The sequence below is a fragment of the Leopardus geoffroyi genome, chromosome E1, assembly GCF_018350155.1.
Source record: "Leopardus geoffroyi isolate Oge1 chromosome E1, O.geoffroyi_Oge1_pat1.0, whole genome shotgun sequence".
Classification (NCBI taxonomy): Eukaryota; Metazoa; Chordata; class Mammalia; order Carnivora; family Felidae; genus Leopardus; species Leopardus geoffroyi.
In genome coordinates, this window is record NC_059330.1 from 20,314,761 (window position 1) to 20,333,218 (window position 18,458).

An 18,458-nucleotide genomic window follows, 5' to 3' on the forward strand; every position below is an offset into this window, starting at 1 on the left:
ACCAAATCATTTTAAACCCAGTTCCTCATCTAGGAAAGATGTTTCAGAACATTGTTGGGAGGATAAAAGAAGATATATAAATTGCCTAACCCAGTCAGAGAGGAGAGCAATGTTGATTCCCTTTACAGGTCCCTTTAGGGGACAACATATTTTTTTTGGATTGTCTTCACCCAGAGAAAAATATTCCTCATATTGAACTGCCTCTGTTCTATTTTTAGCCCTTCCCTTAGGCTCTCCCTTCAGTGGTCAACATAGAAAGTCTTTTCTCCGGCCACTTGACAGCCTTTCAAGCATCTCTGATTTTAGTTGAAGGCACTGGAGATATTAGAGAGAAAACTCCAGTTTTTTTTCTTTTCTGAGCCGAGGAGTCCAGGTAGCCGTTAGACTTTGGTGTGACTCCCAAGAGGGATTTATTGAGTGAATGGGGCAAAGATGATATTTCACTTTCCAACATCAGTTCTCCCCGGCACTGGTGGGTTTAATCACAGGCTGGCTATGATTCTATAGGATCCTAGCCTGGAAAGTGTGTGCGCGTGCGTGTGTGTGTGTGTGTGTGTGTGTGTGACAAATGTCGTTAGACACTTGAACGCCTTTGAATGGTGCTATCCTTTGCCACATTGCGAGCACTTTATAAGATCGTTCATTGCCCTGAATGAGTGGTTAAACGTGGAAGCTACAAAGGAAGCCAAACGGCTCTCCACGAATACCTACCTAGGCGAGGGTTCAAAAACTCCTCTCAAGGGCGAGCTAAGGGAGTCGCCGCTAAGAGGCCTCTTTTGGGGTGGGTGGAGACTAGCCTCCGGCTCCAGTTTTTAGGCACCGCCTCTTTCGCCCGCGGACTGACCGCTAGGCGGTGCTGGGGAGTTTGCCGCCCACCAGCCAAGGCGCCCCAGTGCTCACCCTCACTCCTCATGCCCCGCCCGGCGGAGAGACTACAACTCCCGTGGTGCTCTGGGAACGGGAGGGGGGAGGGGCCATGAGAGAAGAGGGACGCGAGGGCGGGCTTTCCGGGAGTGTGTTTCCGGCGTCGGCGGCCGCGGCCGGGGACGGTGTGAAAGCGGTAAGATGGCGGCGGCGGCGGTGGTGGAGTTCCAGAGAGCCCAGTCTCTACTCAGCACCGACCGGGAGGCCTCCATCGACATTCTCCACTCCATCGGTAAAGGTCGCCGCGCCCCCTCCCTGACCCTGCCGGCTCAGCTCGGCCTGTGCGGGTCGGCGGCGGCGGAGCGGGGCCGGGCTATCCGGCTCTGGTGCTGCTGACTCACTGTGTGTGAGGGGGGCCGGGCCGGGGGCACAGGCCGCTCGCAGCTCCCTGGAGCCCCCTGGGTCCCACCCGGCTGGGAAGCCCCGAGGCAGCCCCGGCGTTCCCTCGCCGGCTGCTGACTCACGGTGGGCTCAGCGTGGAGTGGGAGGGTGGGCCGAGCCGGGGCCCCCACCACTCCCCAGCCTTGCCCCGGCTCTGGCCCCTGCGGGCTGGCCCGGGACCGGGAGCAGTGCCGGCCGGCGGGCTTGTCGCGAGCAGGACTAAGAGCTTCGAGTTGAAGGGCCTTGGCGAAACCCGCTGTAGACAGGGTTTCCCGCCGTTGTTATCAGCACAGCCCGCTCCGGGTGGCAGCGCTAGCGCTCGCTTTGCTCTTGGAGTTTTCTTCCTCGGGACGCTGGGAGCTGCTCCCTCTCCCCAGCCTCCCATCGGAAGGCTCCACTAAAGGGAGACCTCTCTCTGAATGTGGAAAATACCGAGGGGACACACACTGACAATTGGCATTTGGTTTGAAGAGGTGCCCGAGACGTTCCTTTGCCCCCGTGTAGGGTGTACGAGCGAGATGGGACCGTCCGACTCGAGGAGGTGACTAATCGTCCTGGTCTCCCTCGTAGAAGGTGGGAAGTGAGTTCGGGGAGTTAGTTGTCAGCCGCGGAGTTCGGGGAACCGGCCGGCTGCACACGGCCGGAAGAAATTAAAGACACTTTTCGGTACATTGTAGTATGATTGCCTTAGCTTTGCGCCCAACAGGAAAACTGAAATGGGAGCTCCAGCCAGTCCCTTACGACAGGTTTCTATCGAGATTCAGGTGTGAACAGAAATTTGTGAGGACAGAAGGCTTTTAATGTTCAGTCGTAAAGGGTTCGGTTAGGGCATGGGCTTGCTCTTCACTGCACATGTAGTAATGTGATCTTTTTAATGTAGCTTGAGAAGATTCGAATTGGATCAACAAGTAGTGTAAGAATGCACGTGTATGTGGGACCTCCAGGATGTTGGCTTTCGTGTTGACTTCCTAGTCTGTTGTATTTGGATATTCCTGACTTGCAGGGGAGAAAAGACAATGACAGGATCTTGATGTCTTTGTCTTTGGTGTTTTTGGAGGCTCGGAGAGGAGATGGGGGTTAAGATGCATCTGTGGATGGATCGTATTGGTAAATGAAAGGTTTTCGTTTTGAAGTTCTGATCTTGAATTAAGTTATTATAGTTACAGAACTGAGTCATCTCAGTCACACATGTATTTTTATTCTGTGAGTACACACTAATGTGAGAAGTATGGATTTTATTTTTGTATGTGTGCTTAGTGTCTAATATTTTGTCTTTTATAATGTGAAACTATTAGTAAAAATTGTAGTTGGAACATTTTGTGATTTCCACTCTACTAGGAGAGAGTTGCCTGAAAGCCTCCCTGTTAGAGCAAGCTTGAGTCATGATGGTTACAGCCGTACTTTTTCCAGACTCCATCATGGAGTATCAAAATCTTGGTTTTTGTCAAGTCATGATGCTTTGTAAGAGAAGTGAGAACTAGTGATGAACGCTAAAATTATCACCACAAACTCGGAGAGGTTATTCAGTGTGTGAGTGGTAGAGTAGTTATTAACAGCTGAAAGTGGGACAGATAGAACAAAGTTGTTTTAACAGGTCCTGCATCCATTATAAAGCACCAGTCCTTCCTAAGGATCACACTGGAGCTCTGATTGGGTTGTTCTTCCTGAATGGCTTCCTAGAACTGCTTATCCCTAGCACACCCATCAGTGAGGCTTTACACAGGTTTAAAGTTTATTGAAAGACTTTTGGCTTTTTACTCATCAGTAACTTGGTCATTTGATTTTAGTTTGTGGCAGGTAAACGTATACGTATGTTTAATATTTTCAGTAACATAGTGCCCAGCATGGGGCTTACCACCACAAATAAGAAGAACTTGTTTGAATTTTGCTTTAACCAAGTGACTGCAATGGAAATTTCAGTGTAGGTGGGTAAGGGAAATTCTAATTGATAGAATGAAAAGGCACATTTAAAGTCAGAGAGAAATCTATTTTTATGATTTACATGGGACGTATCCCACATGATGATTTCACTTTTAGAGTTTGTGCGTTTGTTTGTTTTTAGCTATCTAGAACTTGTCTTTTGGTGACAGTGTTTGTAATTGGTCTTGTGAGGGTGAAATTTCCCTCAGTCTTCATTTTTTGTCAGAATTTTAAGAAGGTTTGCATTTTCCTCTCCTAGTGAAGCGTGACATTCAGGAGAATGATGAGGAGGCAGTGCAGGTCAAAGAGCAGAGTATCCTGGAACTCGGGTCTCTCTTGGCGAAGACTGGACAAGCTGCAGGTAAGTGCTGCAAATGGCTTGCTTTCTCTTTTACCTGAAATGTTGGGTGAGGTTTTTCAAGTTTGTGTAAAGGATCCTAGGAATACATCCACACAGTTTATTGGTAGTCATTTTATTGTCAACTTGTTGAGCTTCGGTTCTTTAGGAGGAAGCTGGGTGAACTTTAAACTCAGTTCTTCCGTGGAACCGTTTTGTTCTGCGGGTGAGGGAAGCTCCTGGCCCTGCTGGGATATGGTGGTCTCTGACTTGCTTCTGGCTGGAATTTTCACTGTGTTCCCTTACATAAGGGCAGCAGCACGAGTAGCAGCAGTCTTCAGTGATTTCAGCTCTGTTATACTTAAGATGGATAGCGACTTGGGCCCTTGTCTTGAAAATGACTAGGGACTTTGCATCCAAGTGAGTCGAAGAGAGAGAGAGAGAGAGAGGGAGAGCGAGAGGGAGGGAGAGTGAGCGAGAGAGGTATGAGTTTCTTTGGGGGGGGGAGAGTGAGAGAGAGAGTGAGTCCTTTTTTCCTGATACAGAGTAAGTAAGATAACAAATGGAAAGAGCCTTCCCGAGATTTCTCCACTGTTACCTGGGACTCTGTGCATGTCATTGCCCAAACATTCTAGTTGTAATTGAACCACTGACTTTGTAGGCTTCAGATGCTATTCTGATGATGGGTGTGTGTGACCTTGGAATAAGAGACCAGGAAGGGTCTTTGACCTGTAAAGTGGTAATAGGGTTGAGAGAGAAGGCTGCTTAAGCTTAAAACGGGTGATTTTTTGTCAACTTTAAAGTGAATTTAGATCTTATTTAATTAAGTGGATTAAGCTCTGGTAAGTTACCTCCTGGATTACTTTCCCCAAAATCATATTCCCCAGGAGGTGTAAGTTAGCAAAACTTCTTGAACTTGAGAACTAAGATTTTTCGCAGTTAAGGATAACTAACTTATTATTAAGCTTAGGCAATAGAAAGTTGAGTAAAGATGTATGCAATTGGGAGGATGTGTTTATATGGGTTTTGTATCTTATTTAAAATATCATTAAAAATATTTATGATAAAAACAGTTTTTAAATGCTTACTATCAACTAGTTGCATTTTTAAGCACAAAAATGATTTAGTTTATTACATCCTCAAAACAACTTGATAATGTAGATACAGTTGTCCATTTTACACCTAAGGAAACTGAACACAGAAAAGTTAAATAACTTACCCAGTCACTTATTTAGTATGTGGGAGAGCCAGGATCTGAATCAATTAGTCCCACTTCAGAGCTCATGGTCTTATGGTATAATGGTTATTGCTTTCTGTAGTTAATCATTTATGGATTATCAATGGTTGGTACTGGTTTTTTTCCCTCCATTTAGAAAATTTATTTATTTACTTACTCATTTACTTATTTTGGGGGTTTATTATTTTTTTTTTAGTAATCTCTACATCCAACATGGGACTTGAACTCATGACCCCAAGATCAAGAGTTGCATGCTCTTCTGACTGAGCCAGCCAGGTGCCCCTGTGTTTTTTTTTTTGTTTTTGTTTTTGTTTTTTTTAGACTGATTTCCCTCCTATTTAACATATTTATGGATTTCTTTGGACTGTCAGTTAATGTGAGCTTGGTGTTGCATAATAGTTTTGATAATTAGTCCATACACAATATAATTAATAAGGTAATTTTCTTGAAAGAGGTAGAAAGTCAGATAAAGTGATTTAAGGTTTTTCGGTTGTTGAAATATCCAAATGTTTGTTTTCCTCCAGTAGCACGGGTAATTACAAGTAGCATGTAGTATAGTCAACACTTCAAAAATTTATCCCAAAATATTAACTATTCTGTTTGAATTTTATTTATTTATTTATTTCTGCTTGAATTTGTTTATAATTTTATTTATTTATTCATTTTATCTTCTTATTCCTTGCCCTTCTCCTTTTGGTGACTCAGTACCTGAGAACTTTAGAAGTGTATAGCTCAACCTGTTGGGATTTAACAGGTGAATCATAAGGACTTTCAGAAACTTTTCCAAGTTATTTATCATTGTTTTCTAAGAGTGTGATGGGTACAGGTATATACAATAGAAACTCTAAGGAAGTCGCGGGGCCTACATTCATGTACCTAACTGCTATTCATAATTGATAGGTTTATATTGTTTCCTTTGATTTTTGGTTCCCTGAGAAGAGATGTCAATTTCCAACCTACAGTTTTGTTTTATTATGCATTTAATATACAGCTAGCACTGTGCTAAGTACTCCATTAAAAAAATGTAAGATAAGGTCCCTGACCTACAGCAGTCATTTGGGAATTAGTGAATAAGGCAAGGTTGGATGCATGATAGTAGTTGAAAGTGGTGCTGAGCACCATCAGACATTATGGCTGGGGTCAGGATCTGCAGATATCATAGCCTGAGATTCTAAAAGGATTATGTTGAATTCTGTGAGGTTCTAAAAAGGAAATTCTGGTCATATAAATATAAATAAATAGCAGGAAAAAGTCAGTAGATTCTGTGGGAATAAAAAAAAATTGCTGAGTCTTTGGCAACGAAGAGGTCATTTGTTTTCTGGTTAGGGTAAGAAGAGTAACACTCAGCGCTTAGAGCAACTACCGTAATGCTAGCAGGTGCTAGAGGGAAGGCAGGCTGCTTAGTTCATGTTTCACTTCAGCCTTTTCCAGGAAGGAAAATGATTTTCAAAAAGAGAAAGAACATATCAGAAAGAGAATTAAAGCCAAGTTAGGTGAGAGAAGAGAGAGCAGATAGTCTCTTTAAGTAAGTTCAAGTCTCTAGGCTCTGACAATTTTTGTCTTTTAATATCAAAAGCGTAGTTCTAGCAGATATATTTATAGAGCCACTATTATTATTCTGAGAAAAGTCATGGAGGATGAAGAAGTATTAAGAAAATTGAGGATGGGCAAATATTATTTCTCTTTGCATGAAGATAATGAGAAGAATAATTTCTAGACACTTTAAACTGGTAATCATTAATATCTGGGACAGATTATTTGATAAGTAGGTTTTAATCACTTAAGACAGTGGGTTTATTAAGAAAGGATTATTCCAAACTCACCTCCATTCTCTTCTCTGGTTAGCCTTATCAGACCAGTAGATTTGCAGAGCTCCATAGGCAGGGGCTTGCCAGCTGTTTTTTGTAAATAAAGTTTTGTTGGAACACAGCTACACCCACTTGTTTACATATTGTGTGATGGCTTTTGCACTACAGTGGCTGAATCGAGTACCCGCCAGTGAGACCACATAGCCCAAAAAGCTGAAAATATTTACTATCTGTCCCTTCACAGAAAAAGTTTGCCCATTTCTGGGTTAGAGGAATGATACAGATTACGTATCTGATGTAAGCAAGATACTTGAACATTTTCCATAATATTAATGATAGGTAAAGGGTATGAAAATCATTTGTCAACCTCAAGGGAAGTCTCTAGCATCATGTCCTGGGGATCTGTCCTTATTTTTATGGTCAGCATCTGGCATTATGGCTAAAGCCATTTCAGAAGGCCTGCTTGTTTTTGTAGATGACTCAGTACAGTAGACAGGATTAAGATTCAGAGTTATTGCCAAAGCCAGCAAGATTAAATTCAGTGTGGTAAGTATAAAGATGCATACTTAAAAGTATTTATCAAAACAGGGAGATGGGGAATTACCTGTCTATGCAAAAAAGACCTTAATGGACTCGGTCTAAACAAAAAATGCTATTAGGAAAAAGGAAGTAGGCTACCTTGTGTTACATGTGGTGGCGAGATCAAGAGAATTAGGCCATGGCTTTACTGGTCAGATCCTACCTGGAGAGTTGTTTTCAGTTCTGGGTTACCACAAGTGGTATGTTTGCAAACTAGAGTTTATTCAGTGACAAGGAATCTAGAAACCAGGACATTGGGGGAAGAGTTGAAATAGCTAAAGATGGTTAAGTTGGAGAAAGGGAAAGTTAGAGAGATATAAATGGTAGTTATCTTCAGAGATTTGAAGCCATGTGGAAAGAGGGTACAGACTTGTGTTTTAAATAAAGGAACAATTTAGTTTGACCAACATCCAAATAGTCTACTTTCTGAACAATTTCTGTCATTAGAGATTATTCAGAATTGTTCTGTCATAGTAGGAAATACTGTGGGAGAAGGGACATCGTACTAGACTACTTTTATTTATTTATTAAAAAATTTTTTAAGTTTATTTATTTATTTTGAGAGAGAGTGAGTCGGGGAAGGGCAAAGAGAGGGAGAGAGAGAATCCCAAGCAGGCTTCGAGCTCTGAGCACAGAGCCCGATGCGGGGCTTGAGCCCACTAACTGTGAGATCATGACCTGAGCCGAAACCAAGAGTTGGATGCCCAACCGACTGAGCCACCCAGGTGCTCCTGTACTAGACTACTTTTAAAAAGCTGTGATTGTGAGGGCGCCTGGGTGACTCAGTCAGTTAAGCGTCTGACTTCAACTCAGGTCATGATCTCACAGTTTGTGGGTTCGAGCCCCGCATCAGGCTCTGTGCTGACGGCTCAGTCTGGAGCCTGCTTCAGATTCTGTGTCTCCTTCTCTCTCTGCCCCTCTCCTGCTTGCGCTCGGACTCTGTCCCTCAAAAATAAATACTAAAGAAGTTTTTTTTTTTTAAAGCTATGAGCATATAATTAAGATTTGTATAAATGTAAAAAGAATTTGAGAAGGAGAAATCAGTGTGGTCTGGAGTTGTCATGGAAGACTCAGCAGGACTTTAGCTGGACCTAAAAGGATATGTAAGGTTTACATAGGTCAAGAAGGTGGGGGAGAAATTCTACATGGGAATGCAGCAGGAGTGAGACATGAGAGCAGAAGCATGTATAGTCTATGCAGGGATGAATGGAGTGGCAGAATGGGAAAAACCTTAGTGGAATCAAAGGTCAGTACTGGAGAGTGAAGAGAAAGATGAACTTTTCTATGTATAAAGTTCCTTTGGTACCTGACGCAGCCCCATGCATCCTGTTACTGTTCAGGCAGATGAGGATTTCAGGACCCTGAATTAGCATTCTTGGGAGGGTGAGGTTTGCTTGCCCTGAATTAGAATCCTCAGGAGGGTGAGTCCACAATTGAAGAATATTAAAGAGGCGGTGGCACTAAAGTAATTTTAACCTACATTCCAAATACTTTCTTAGTTATTGAGTTGAAATATTCTACAATTTTTACTCTTGTTTCTGAAGATGGTCCCTTAAAATTACTGTTCCACCTTCTTTTCCTGTATAAGAGGAGAAAGACTTCTGTGGTGGACACCTGTTTTGGTCATAGTTTGGTCAAAGATGCTCCCTTAAAATTACTGTTCCACCTTCTTTTCCTATAAGGAGGAAAACTTCTGTGGTGGACACCTGTTTTGGTCATAGTTTAAGACTTAAGCTTTGCAGATTAATGAGGAATTTTAAATATATCTTTAATGGATTGTATATCTTTAAGGGGAATACATCCTAACTTTTCTGTGAAAAGTTTATTCAGAAGAGTGCCAGGGAAGGGATATTGCTAAAAGTCTAACCTGGGGAGAACTTTGAAAAGGGAGGAGGAGGAAACCTGGAATTGAAAATCTTCATCTGTTTAAGGGGGAGCTGCCACGGTGGACTTGGAAATTCAACAACAACAACAAAACACCCCTCCTGTAACCTGATCAGATTTGTTGGCTATGAGGGAGTGATTTTCGCCTCAGGTGTCAGAAGCACAGCATATTTCACCTTCTAGAAAACTGTGTTCTGAGACGGAGGGCTTTGCTTTTTCTCTCTCATTAAGATGGGTAAATGAGGCCTAGAGACGGGAGTTTTTCCCAGGGCCCTCATAGTAATCCAGGAGCTGAGTACGGAATGGAATACATACTTGGTATATATTGTTGACTCATTTTTGCTACTCTGTTACCTGCTAAGAATGCTTTATGTTCCTACTATGCTTCATTTAGATGGATTTTATGAGCTTGGATCATTATTTTAATGGGTATTTTGTCTCTAATATTGATGTTTACTTTTTCTTTTCTGAATTACCTTCCACGCAGAGCTTGGAGGACTCCTGAAGTATGTGCGACCCTTCTTGAATTCCATCAGCAAGGCTAAGGCAGCTCGTCTGGTCCGATCTCTTCTTGATTTGTTTCTTGATATGGAAGCAGCTACAGGGCAGGAGGTAAGCTACTTTAATGGCAGAAGGTAGACCGTACGGAAAAAAATCTGTTTCAGTGAAAGAAATGCCTGCCTGCACTGTGGTGCTAATGTGGAAGGGACAGCTGGGAGGACAGCTCAGGACTTATCATGTCAGTTTCTCTTTGTTACAGGGCATTTGATACTTTGGGTCTGTTCCATGCTTTGCTTTGTAAGTGGAGATTGTCAGTGGTCCCTGGAATCCTCATTACATCAGGGTTACAAACTGATTCTTGTCTTTGAGGTATTGTATTGCCACACCTTTGTAATGTTTTCTGTGTCTGTGGTACCTTTCATTCTGTGTCACAAAGCTCCTTGTGAGCACTAAGTCTTGTGGCATCCCTTCCTGGCGTCTTTTGTACCGCATATATGCCTTTATTGAGGGGTGAGCATCCATGTGTTTGTGTCTTGTGTGTGCGGAAGTGACTCTGGTGTACCTGTACGTGTTGTCTGCAAGTTCAGACCAGACCTGTATTGAAGAGTGCCTCTTTGGAATCAGTGCCTGTTTGGAATCAGTGAGTCTCTTCTGAACTTTTAAAGATAGCTGTATTTCTGCACTTCAGGAGGAGACACCACCAAAGTTAAAACTTACTCTGTAAAAAGCAGCAGATTCAAACAGGGTATATTGTGGTTGCTTAAATCTGTTTGTAGGAAGAATATAGTTGTTGTCTTTCCTATAGACACATTGCTTAGTAGTCACCGAGTGCCTGCTGTGTGCCACGCACTGTTTCAGTACTGGGGATACATTTGTAAAAACACAGTCACTGCTCTCATGAGGCTTATATTTTAATGAGGGAGGCAGACAATAAATACATAAAATGTCAGATATGTAAGGACAGGGGTAGGAATTGCTGGTTGGTTATATGTCTAATTGTTTGCTGTAATCTCTGTGGCTATACAAGTAAAAGGTATGAAAGGGCACAGTAAACATTGAGTAAATAATGAATTTCAGAAATCTAGGACATATGGATCCCACTTTGAAATCAGGTCTTTTGTAAAATCTGCTCTCTAGTCTTAACAATTCTTTGAAACCTAGTTTAAATACCATACACCAAATTTATTTCTAGAAAATCCATTTGTAGAGAAGTCTTCAAATTTGTGGCAGAACTATGTTTCACGATGGTAGGTCAAAAATATTTATTTATTTGTTTATTTATTCCAAATGTTTACTTATTTTTGAGTGAGAGAGCGTGTGTACGTGTGAGCTGGGAGGGGCACAGAGAGAGGGGAACAGAGGATCCCATGCAGGCTCCGTGCTGACAGCAGAGAGCCCAACATGGGGCTCGAACCCACGAACTGTGAGATCATGACCTGAGCTGAAGTCAGATGCCCAACCAATTGAGCCACCCAGACACCCCAAAAATAGATAATATTTAGATGGCTGCCTTTTGAACCAAAGCATTAGAACTATTTTTATGAATGACTTAAAAAAAAAAGTGATTTTAAAGGAAGGGGTGTTACTCTAATCTAACTCAACTTTCAAAAAAATTTTTTTATCATACTTTGTTCTCATGAAAAAGTGACACCATCTTTTGTTTGAAATAGGGTGCCTTATAATGGGCTGACCAAGAAACATTAGTGTGAAACAGATTGATGTGTGTTACTTGGAACTTTTTTTTTTTAATTTTTTTTTAATGTTTATTTATTTTTGAGACAGAGACAGAGCATGAACGGGGGAGGGTCAGAGAGAGAGGGAGACACAGAATCCGAAGCAGGCTCCAGGCTCTGAGCTGTCAGCACAGAGCCCGATGCGGGGCTCGAACTCACGGACCGCGAGATCATGACCTGAGCCGAAGTCAGCCGCTTAACCAACTGAGCCACCCAGGTGCCCCTACTTGGAACTTTTTAGGCAGGAAAAATTAATTATCAAAGCTGCTCCTTTGTACACCGACATCTCTGGAATTTGTCCCTTCACAGAGTGTAGAGTTAACTCCACGGATAGAGCTGCATTTGTTCAATCTTCAGTCTTCCTACTCCTTTGTGGAAGTCTATTAAATCATAATTTAGCACTGTCCTGTAATTGGCTAGTGGGATTTACTGGCCTTATCATGTGGCCCCATGTCTGGTTAGGTCCTCCTGTCTAACATATCCTTGTCTCTGCTTTACTTTTCTTCATATTTATTTTACTTTTAACATCTGTTTACTCCTTAGAATATAAGTTCCGTGAGGGTAGCTACTTTGTCCTGTCCATTGCTGTACCCTTGGTACTTAGAGTAGTTTGGTGCAGAGGAGCTACAGAACTAGTGTTTGCTGGAGGAGTGTGTGGATTATGCCTTCCCTGTGGTAGATGCTTAGGAGATACTTTGTTGAATTAAGACATAAATTTATTGAATTGAGATAAAAGTGTGTTGTTACTACATTTCTCTAGGGGACTCAGGGTCTCTGGCTTGGGGAAATTGGAGCTAGTGTTCATCTTGGAAAAATCTAGGTTCTTTTAATATTTGATTGAGTGATGGGAAAGGATGGGGAAGCAAGTTATAGGTCCCTGTCACAGTAGTATTGCAGCCTGAGGCAAAAGTTGTTTCAGAACGTTGTTAAGAGGGCTAGGAGTTTTATGCTGGGGAGTTTGGTACCCAAGAGGTTGGAGGAGGGAATTTTTCCTTGCCTTTTTCTGATTGGGGATTGAGCAGAAGTCAGATAGATCTACAGAACAGTTTTCAGCTTGTCATATTCCAAAAGGTGAGGATTGGGTCAATTACAGCACTAAGGGTTGGAGCCCAGAAAGTGAGGATGTATGTGTGACGTAAGGGGGTGGGGTAAGAGAGTGAGGGGATGGTTGGCAAGGGGAGAGGAGTGGAGAATTGGGGTGAGGAGGGGACTGAACCTGACTCTTGCCAGAGTGAACTGAAATTTCATTTTTTTTTTTTTGTAAATTTTTTTTTTTTTTTAACATTTATTTATTTTTGAGACAGAGAGAGACAGAGCATGAACGGGGGAGGGTCAGAGAGAGGGAGACACAGAATCTGAAACAGGCTCCAGGCTCTGAGCTGTCAGCACAGAGCCCGACGCGGGGCTCAAACTCACGGACCGCGAGGGAGACACAGAATCTGAAACAGGCTCCAGGCTCTGAGCTGTCAGCACAGAGCCCGACGCGGGGCTCAAACTTCACGGACTGCGTGAAGTCGGCCGCTTAACGACTGAGCCACCCAGGCGCCCCTGAAATTTCATTTTTTAAAAAGATTCATTTTTTTATTTTATTTTAAAATTAAGTTATTTATTTTGAGACAAAGAGTGCGTGTGTGCACACTCGAGCAGGGGAGGGGCAGCGAGAGGGGAGAGAGAGAGTATCCCAAGCAGGCTCTGCACTGTCAGCACAGAGCTTGATGTAGGTGCTCGAACTCATGAACTGTGAGATCATGACCTGAGCCGAAATCAAGAGTCAGATGTTTAACCGACTGAGCCACCCAGGCACCCCTGTAAACTGAAATTTCAAAATTAACTTTACCTTTCAGGGATCTCTAGGTAATTGACTATGGAAAGCCATTTTTTGGTATAGTCTATCCAGCTGAAACCACAATAGTACATTTTAAGAAACCTTATATTGAATCCTGTTATTGAAACAGTTATTTCAGTGGAAAGGAGTTCATGCTAGAGGACTTCAGACTTGGAATAGTAGTAATTTTTCTCCCATAAGGATTTAGTTAGTAAAGTCATTTTAAAAATACTTAAATGTCTGAATGGGAGCCCTGGGAGTCAGAGCCTGACTCTTGATTTCGGCTCAGGTCATGATCTCACGTTTTTGTGAGTTCAAGCCCCACATTGGGCTCTGCGCACTGACCTTGAGTGGAGACTGCTTAGGATTCTCCCTTTCTCCCTTTCTCCCTTTCTCCATTTCCCCCTTTCTCTGTGCCTCCCCCATCTCTCAAAATAAATAAATAAACTTAAAAAAAAAAAAAGAAAAAAAAAAGAAAACTTAAATGTCTGATTTCGCCCACATCAAAGTTTAGTACTCAAATAAGGGCTTCCTCTAGAAGCATGGGCTTCTCATACATTCTTATCCCCTTTATCAGTCATTGTCAGCATTAACAAGGCACAAAGCCTCAAACAAAATAGTTGTGTAGCAAGGCCAATGGCCTTTAAAATTTTTACTTAATTTGAGGCGCTGGTGTCACCAATTACAGTCCTAGATAGTGCAGAATATGCACCCCTGTAATGGGTAACAGATCTCAGTTCAGTTTGTAAAAAAGTCCCTGCTTTAGGAGAAATACCAGTACTGACCTGAACGAGAGCACTGGAGATAGGGTCAAGTTCTGATCCCGGTAGCTGTTACGTGACCTTGAGCGAGTCACTTGACATCTAGACTTTCAGGGGAATGGAGACAGGTGAGATGCTGGAGTAGAATTCAGTGTTTCTTAACTAGAGGTCTACATCCAAGTGGCCAGGTTCTGTTCGAGACTACTGAATCAGGAGCCTCGGCGTCCATTTTTGTATTCTCTGAAAAAGCTCCCTGTGTAAAACTGGCATGGTAAGCATTTCTTAGCCCTCCCAAGACTTACAGGACTAAGGACTCTTGTATTTTCATTGTTAAACACATTCAGCAAAGTATTTTCAGTTCCATTCACATTATGAACTGATCTGACTTTGAGGTTGGCTTTTCAGAACATAATGCAGAACACTGAAATTGTGGTTGGCTTGCTTTTATTTTAGTTTTTGTAGAATTTTTATTAGGTCAGTTGAATTTAGTGCTGGAGATTAAGTAGCCACCAGGGGGCCTCAGTGAATTGTAAAGGTTCCAGTGACTCTTATGGTGGTGAGTCCGCTAAATACCATGTAATGTCATCTGTTTCTTCACTGAGCTTGGAACTTAGGATCTAAAGGCAGATGATCTATCAATCTGGATTATGTTCCTTTCCTTTTCCTTCCTTACACACCTCTTAAGAGAACTTTGGATTTAAAGACCTGTTGTATTAGCAATTAGTTCTCTAGAAAGTTCAGTTTCTTTTTATCTTATGCTTTCATTAGGAATCTTAATAACAAAACTTGCCTCAACGGAAGTGACATAAGATCTTAATATGTATATAAGTGATATAAGTAGTTCATATGTACTTTCTCAAAGCTAAGATGTCACAGATGCCTGATGGCATGTAGACCATCTAGCGACAACACTCCTTTAAATCAGTTACTTTGCATGTTATATCACTGTTTGGGTGGCAGATAGAACTGGGGGTTCAAAGCACCTTTATTTATTTTTATTCATTTTTTTAAAAGCAGGCTTTGTACCCATTATGAGACTCAAACTCACGTCCCTGAGATCAGGAGTCACATGTTCTGCCGACTGAGCCAGCCATGTGCTCCCAAAGCATACCATTAAATAAAGCTTGAAAGTCCTTTTAAGTGCTAGGCTAATTCTAGTTTTTTTTGTTTTTTTTGTTTTTTTTTTTTTGTTTTACTCGGTTTAGTATGTGCTAAGTGTATTGTATTGTGATGATGAATCGGTTCGTTGCACTTCTTAGTATTGGAAAGGGCCTTTAGAGTCATATAAGCAAGTGTTAGGAACAAGGCATTTGTGCTTAGTCTGAGAATTTCTCCCCTTTATTACCAGTGGGTTCGTATTAACACATTACTGTTACTATTTGCAGAAGTTTCTGCTTTAAAGATTTCTCATCCATTGTAGAAATCTATATTCCAGGGCTATATATGTTGGAAGTTCTGGGTTCCTTCTGGGAAGGTAGGAGAGGAATCTTAAAGAGGAAGCTCTTTTCCAAAAGAACACAATCTAAGCACAAAAATACTTTGTGTGTAAAAAACCAAGTTGATTCTCCATTATGATATAACCATTACACTTTGAGATACTGTGGATCAAGGCATGTCCCCTGTGACATTAAACAGAGCAACATGGGTAACATATAAGGAGGGAATTAAAGTTGTTCTCCAAAGCAAGGTCTGTGGGAAGAATGTGAGGACATAATGTTGCACGTACTGTCTCTTCATTGCAGGTCGAGTTGTGTTTAGAGTGCATCGAATGGGCCAAATCAGAGAAAAGAACTTTCTTACGCCAAGCTTTGGAGGTATGTGCCTACACTAGTACTGATTTCAGGTCTTTGGGCATTAGACTGTGAATGTAATTAACACCATTCTGATCAAAAGTATTTTCAGTAATTTTGTATTATCCAGGCAGCCAAAGGTTATTGATAGTAATCCCACTCAGGAGAATACTCTGGTGGCAGTTTTGAGATAGACCTGCTGTTTGGCTCAGAAGAGTAAGCAGTAGCACAGTAAAGTTAACAATCACTGGCCATGGTAGGAGATAATGGGCTGGATTTGGTGCTCTCTCCAGGACTTGTGTATTCAACAGTAACAGTTCTGTGACTGTCAATCTTTGATTTCTTTCTTTGGCCTTTTTCTTTCTTTCTGTCAGTCAATGCCTTTTCTCTTTCCTAGGCAAGACTGGTGTCTTTGTACTTTGATACCAAGAGGTACCAGGAAGCATTGCATTTGGGTAAGTAAGCTGGTAGAAAGTAATAAGGCATCCTAGCTGGCTAAATAAATGTATTCTGAACCTGGCCACTCTTACTGGTTACATACTAACAACTTATGTTCTGTTTACTTCTAAGAAGGATTTAAAGTGGCTTACATTTACTGAACCTGTCATGGAAAAATGCCATTTGGAAGTTCTGAATAACTACCCAGAGTTAGTCTGTCAGATTTAGAAACCAAAAGGATCAAACTGCAAGTGTTTGACTATTACATTTACTATACTTGTTTATAATTATATTTAAAATCTCTTTTAAAGCCCAAGAAGTTAACTGGTGCAAATGTATATGGCAGCTAGAGTGGGCCGACTACAGGCTTTCCCTGTGTGGCCTTTAAACACCCTGGAGTCTTTGCCTGCTGCTTTTTTTTTTTCTTTCTTTCTTTTTTTTCTTTTTTCTTTTTTTTTAAATTAGTGGGTAGATCTGGACTATTTTCCCCAGATGAAAGATTATGGTTCTCTATTAAAGTTGAAAAAATTGCCAGTATTAAGTTTTTATCCAGCAAAATGGGATTTCATATGATTCAAATAGTAGCATTAAAAAAACAATAGTTTTATTGAGATGTAATTCATAGACCATAAAATTCACCCTTTTATTTATTTAATAAAGTTTATTTTGAGAGAGAGCGCACACATGCGTGAGCAGGGGAGGGGCGGGGGGGGGGGGGAAGAGAGAGCAAGGAAGGGAGAGAGAATATGAATATACTGACATGGGCTTGATCTCGTGAACTGTGAGGTCGTGACCTGAGTCGAAATCCAGAGTCAGACACTTAACCAACTGAGCCACCCAGGTGTCCCCAAATTCACCCTTTTAAAAGTGTACAATTCATTGTTTTTTTACTACTGAATTTACACGAATACAGTATATTCACAGTTGTCCAATCATTCCACAATCTGATTTCAGAACATTTTCATCACCCCAGAAAGAAACCTTGTACCCATGTACCCATTAGTTATCACTTCCCATTGTTCCCCACCCCCCACCAGGCAAGCATGAATCTACTTTGTGCCCCTATGGATATTCCTGTTCTGGACATTTCTTATAAATAGAATCTTGTAGTATATGGTCTTTCACTTGGCATATTTTCAAGGTTCGTCCATGCTGTAGCATATATCAGTACTTTATTCGTTTTTATTGCTGAATATCCATTGTGTGGTTATGCCACGTTTTATTTATTTATTGTCTTTTTTATTTTAGCCATCTTCGTGGGGGGTGCAAGTGGTATCTCATTGTGGTTTTGATTTGCATTTCCCTGATGACTAATGATGTTGAGAATCTTTTCATGTACTTATTGGCCATTTGTATGTCTTTGGAGAAATGTTTATTCAATCCTTTGCTTGTTTTTTAATTGGGTTGGTTGTCATTTTATTGTTCACTCTAGATACAGGTCCCTTACCAGATACGTGGTTTGCAAAATTTTTCCCCCTATTTTATGGGTTGCTTTTTTACTTTCTTGAATAGTGTCCTTTGAAGCACATTAAAAAAGATTTGTTTTTAGATGTTTATTTGTATTAGAGAGCCAGACAGTACGTGAGCGGGGGAGGGGCAGAGAAAGACAGAGACAGAATCTGAAGCAGCTCCAGGCTCTTGAGTTGTCAGCAGAGACCAACGTAAGGCTCAAACTCACCAGCTGTGAGATCGTGACCTGAGCCGAAGTTGGACGCTTAACTGACTGAGCCACCTAGGCGTGCCCCTGAAGCACATTTTAATTTAAAGTCCCATTTGTTTTTTCTTTTGTTGCTTACACTTTCGGTATCATACCTAAGAAATCATTGCCTAATCCCGGATCACAAAGATTTACTCCTGTGTTTTATGGGTTTAGCTCTTATGTTCAGGTCTTTGATTTATTTTGAGTTAATTTGTATATATGATGCAAGTCTATTTGGATTTGATTTTCTCATCTGAGATGAGAAGAAGGTGTATTTGGAGAACAGTGGCATATCCAGAATTCTTTCCTTCCCCCTCCAATCTTAGTGCCTGGCGTATCTTATGTAGTATTATGATTGCTAGACAGGAAGAGAATGAGACCAGGTGGCTGTCTGAACTGAATAACTAGTTTCAGCATGTTCTGGGTGGAGATTCTCACTATATTCAGATCTTCTGAGTAAGCTTATAGGATTTTTGGCCCTAATGTTGTCTTTAGTATGTAGAAAACTTCAAAGAGGTCTGTGTTTCTCTTTTGGAAGAGAAAATAGCACATAAGTAAAAAAAAATTAATTCTTGCAAATAGACTACCTCTCTGAGTTCAGGCCAGTTTCTTTATCCTGAGTGTTCTTATGAGGGTGGGAG

At 41.5% G+C, this 18,458-nt stretch overlaps 1 protein-coding gene across 1 annotated transcript in view; it reads left to right on the forward strand.

Annotated features, from left to right (window-relative positions):
• Positions 1-984: 984 nt before the first annotated feature.
• PSMD11 (proteasome 26S subunit, non-ATPase 11) overlaps positions 985-18,458 on the forward strand; it is a 30,603-nt gene continuing 13,129 nt past the window's right edge. The window contains exons 1-5 of the mRNA XM_045488076.1: positions 985-1,156; positions 3,485-3,586; positions 9,558-9,682; positions 15,633-15,704; positions 16,078-16,135. Coding sequence (XP_045344032.1) covers positions 1,066-1,156; positions 3,485-3,586; positions 9,558-9,682; positions 15,633-15,704; positions 16,078-16,135 — 448 coding nt within the window. The 5' untranslated portion in view covers positions 985-1,065. The remainder of the gene's footprint in view (positions 1,157-3,484; positions 3,587-9,557; positions 9,683-15,632; positions 15,705-16,077; positions 16,136-18,458) is intronic.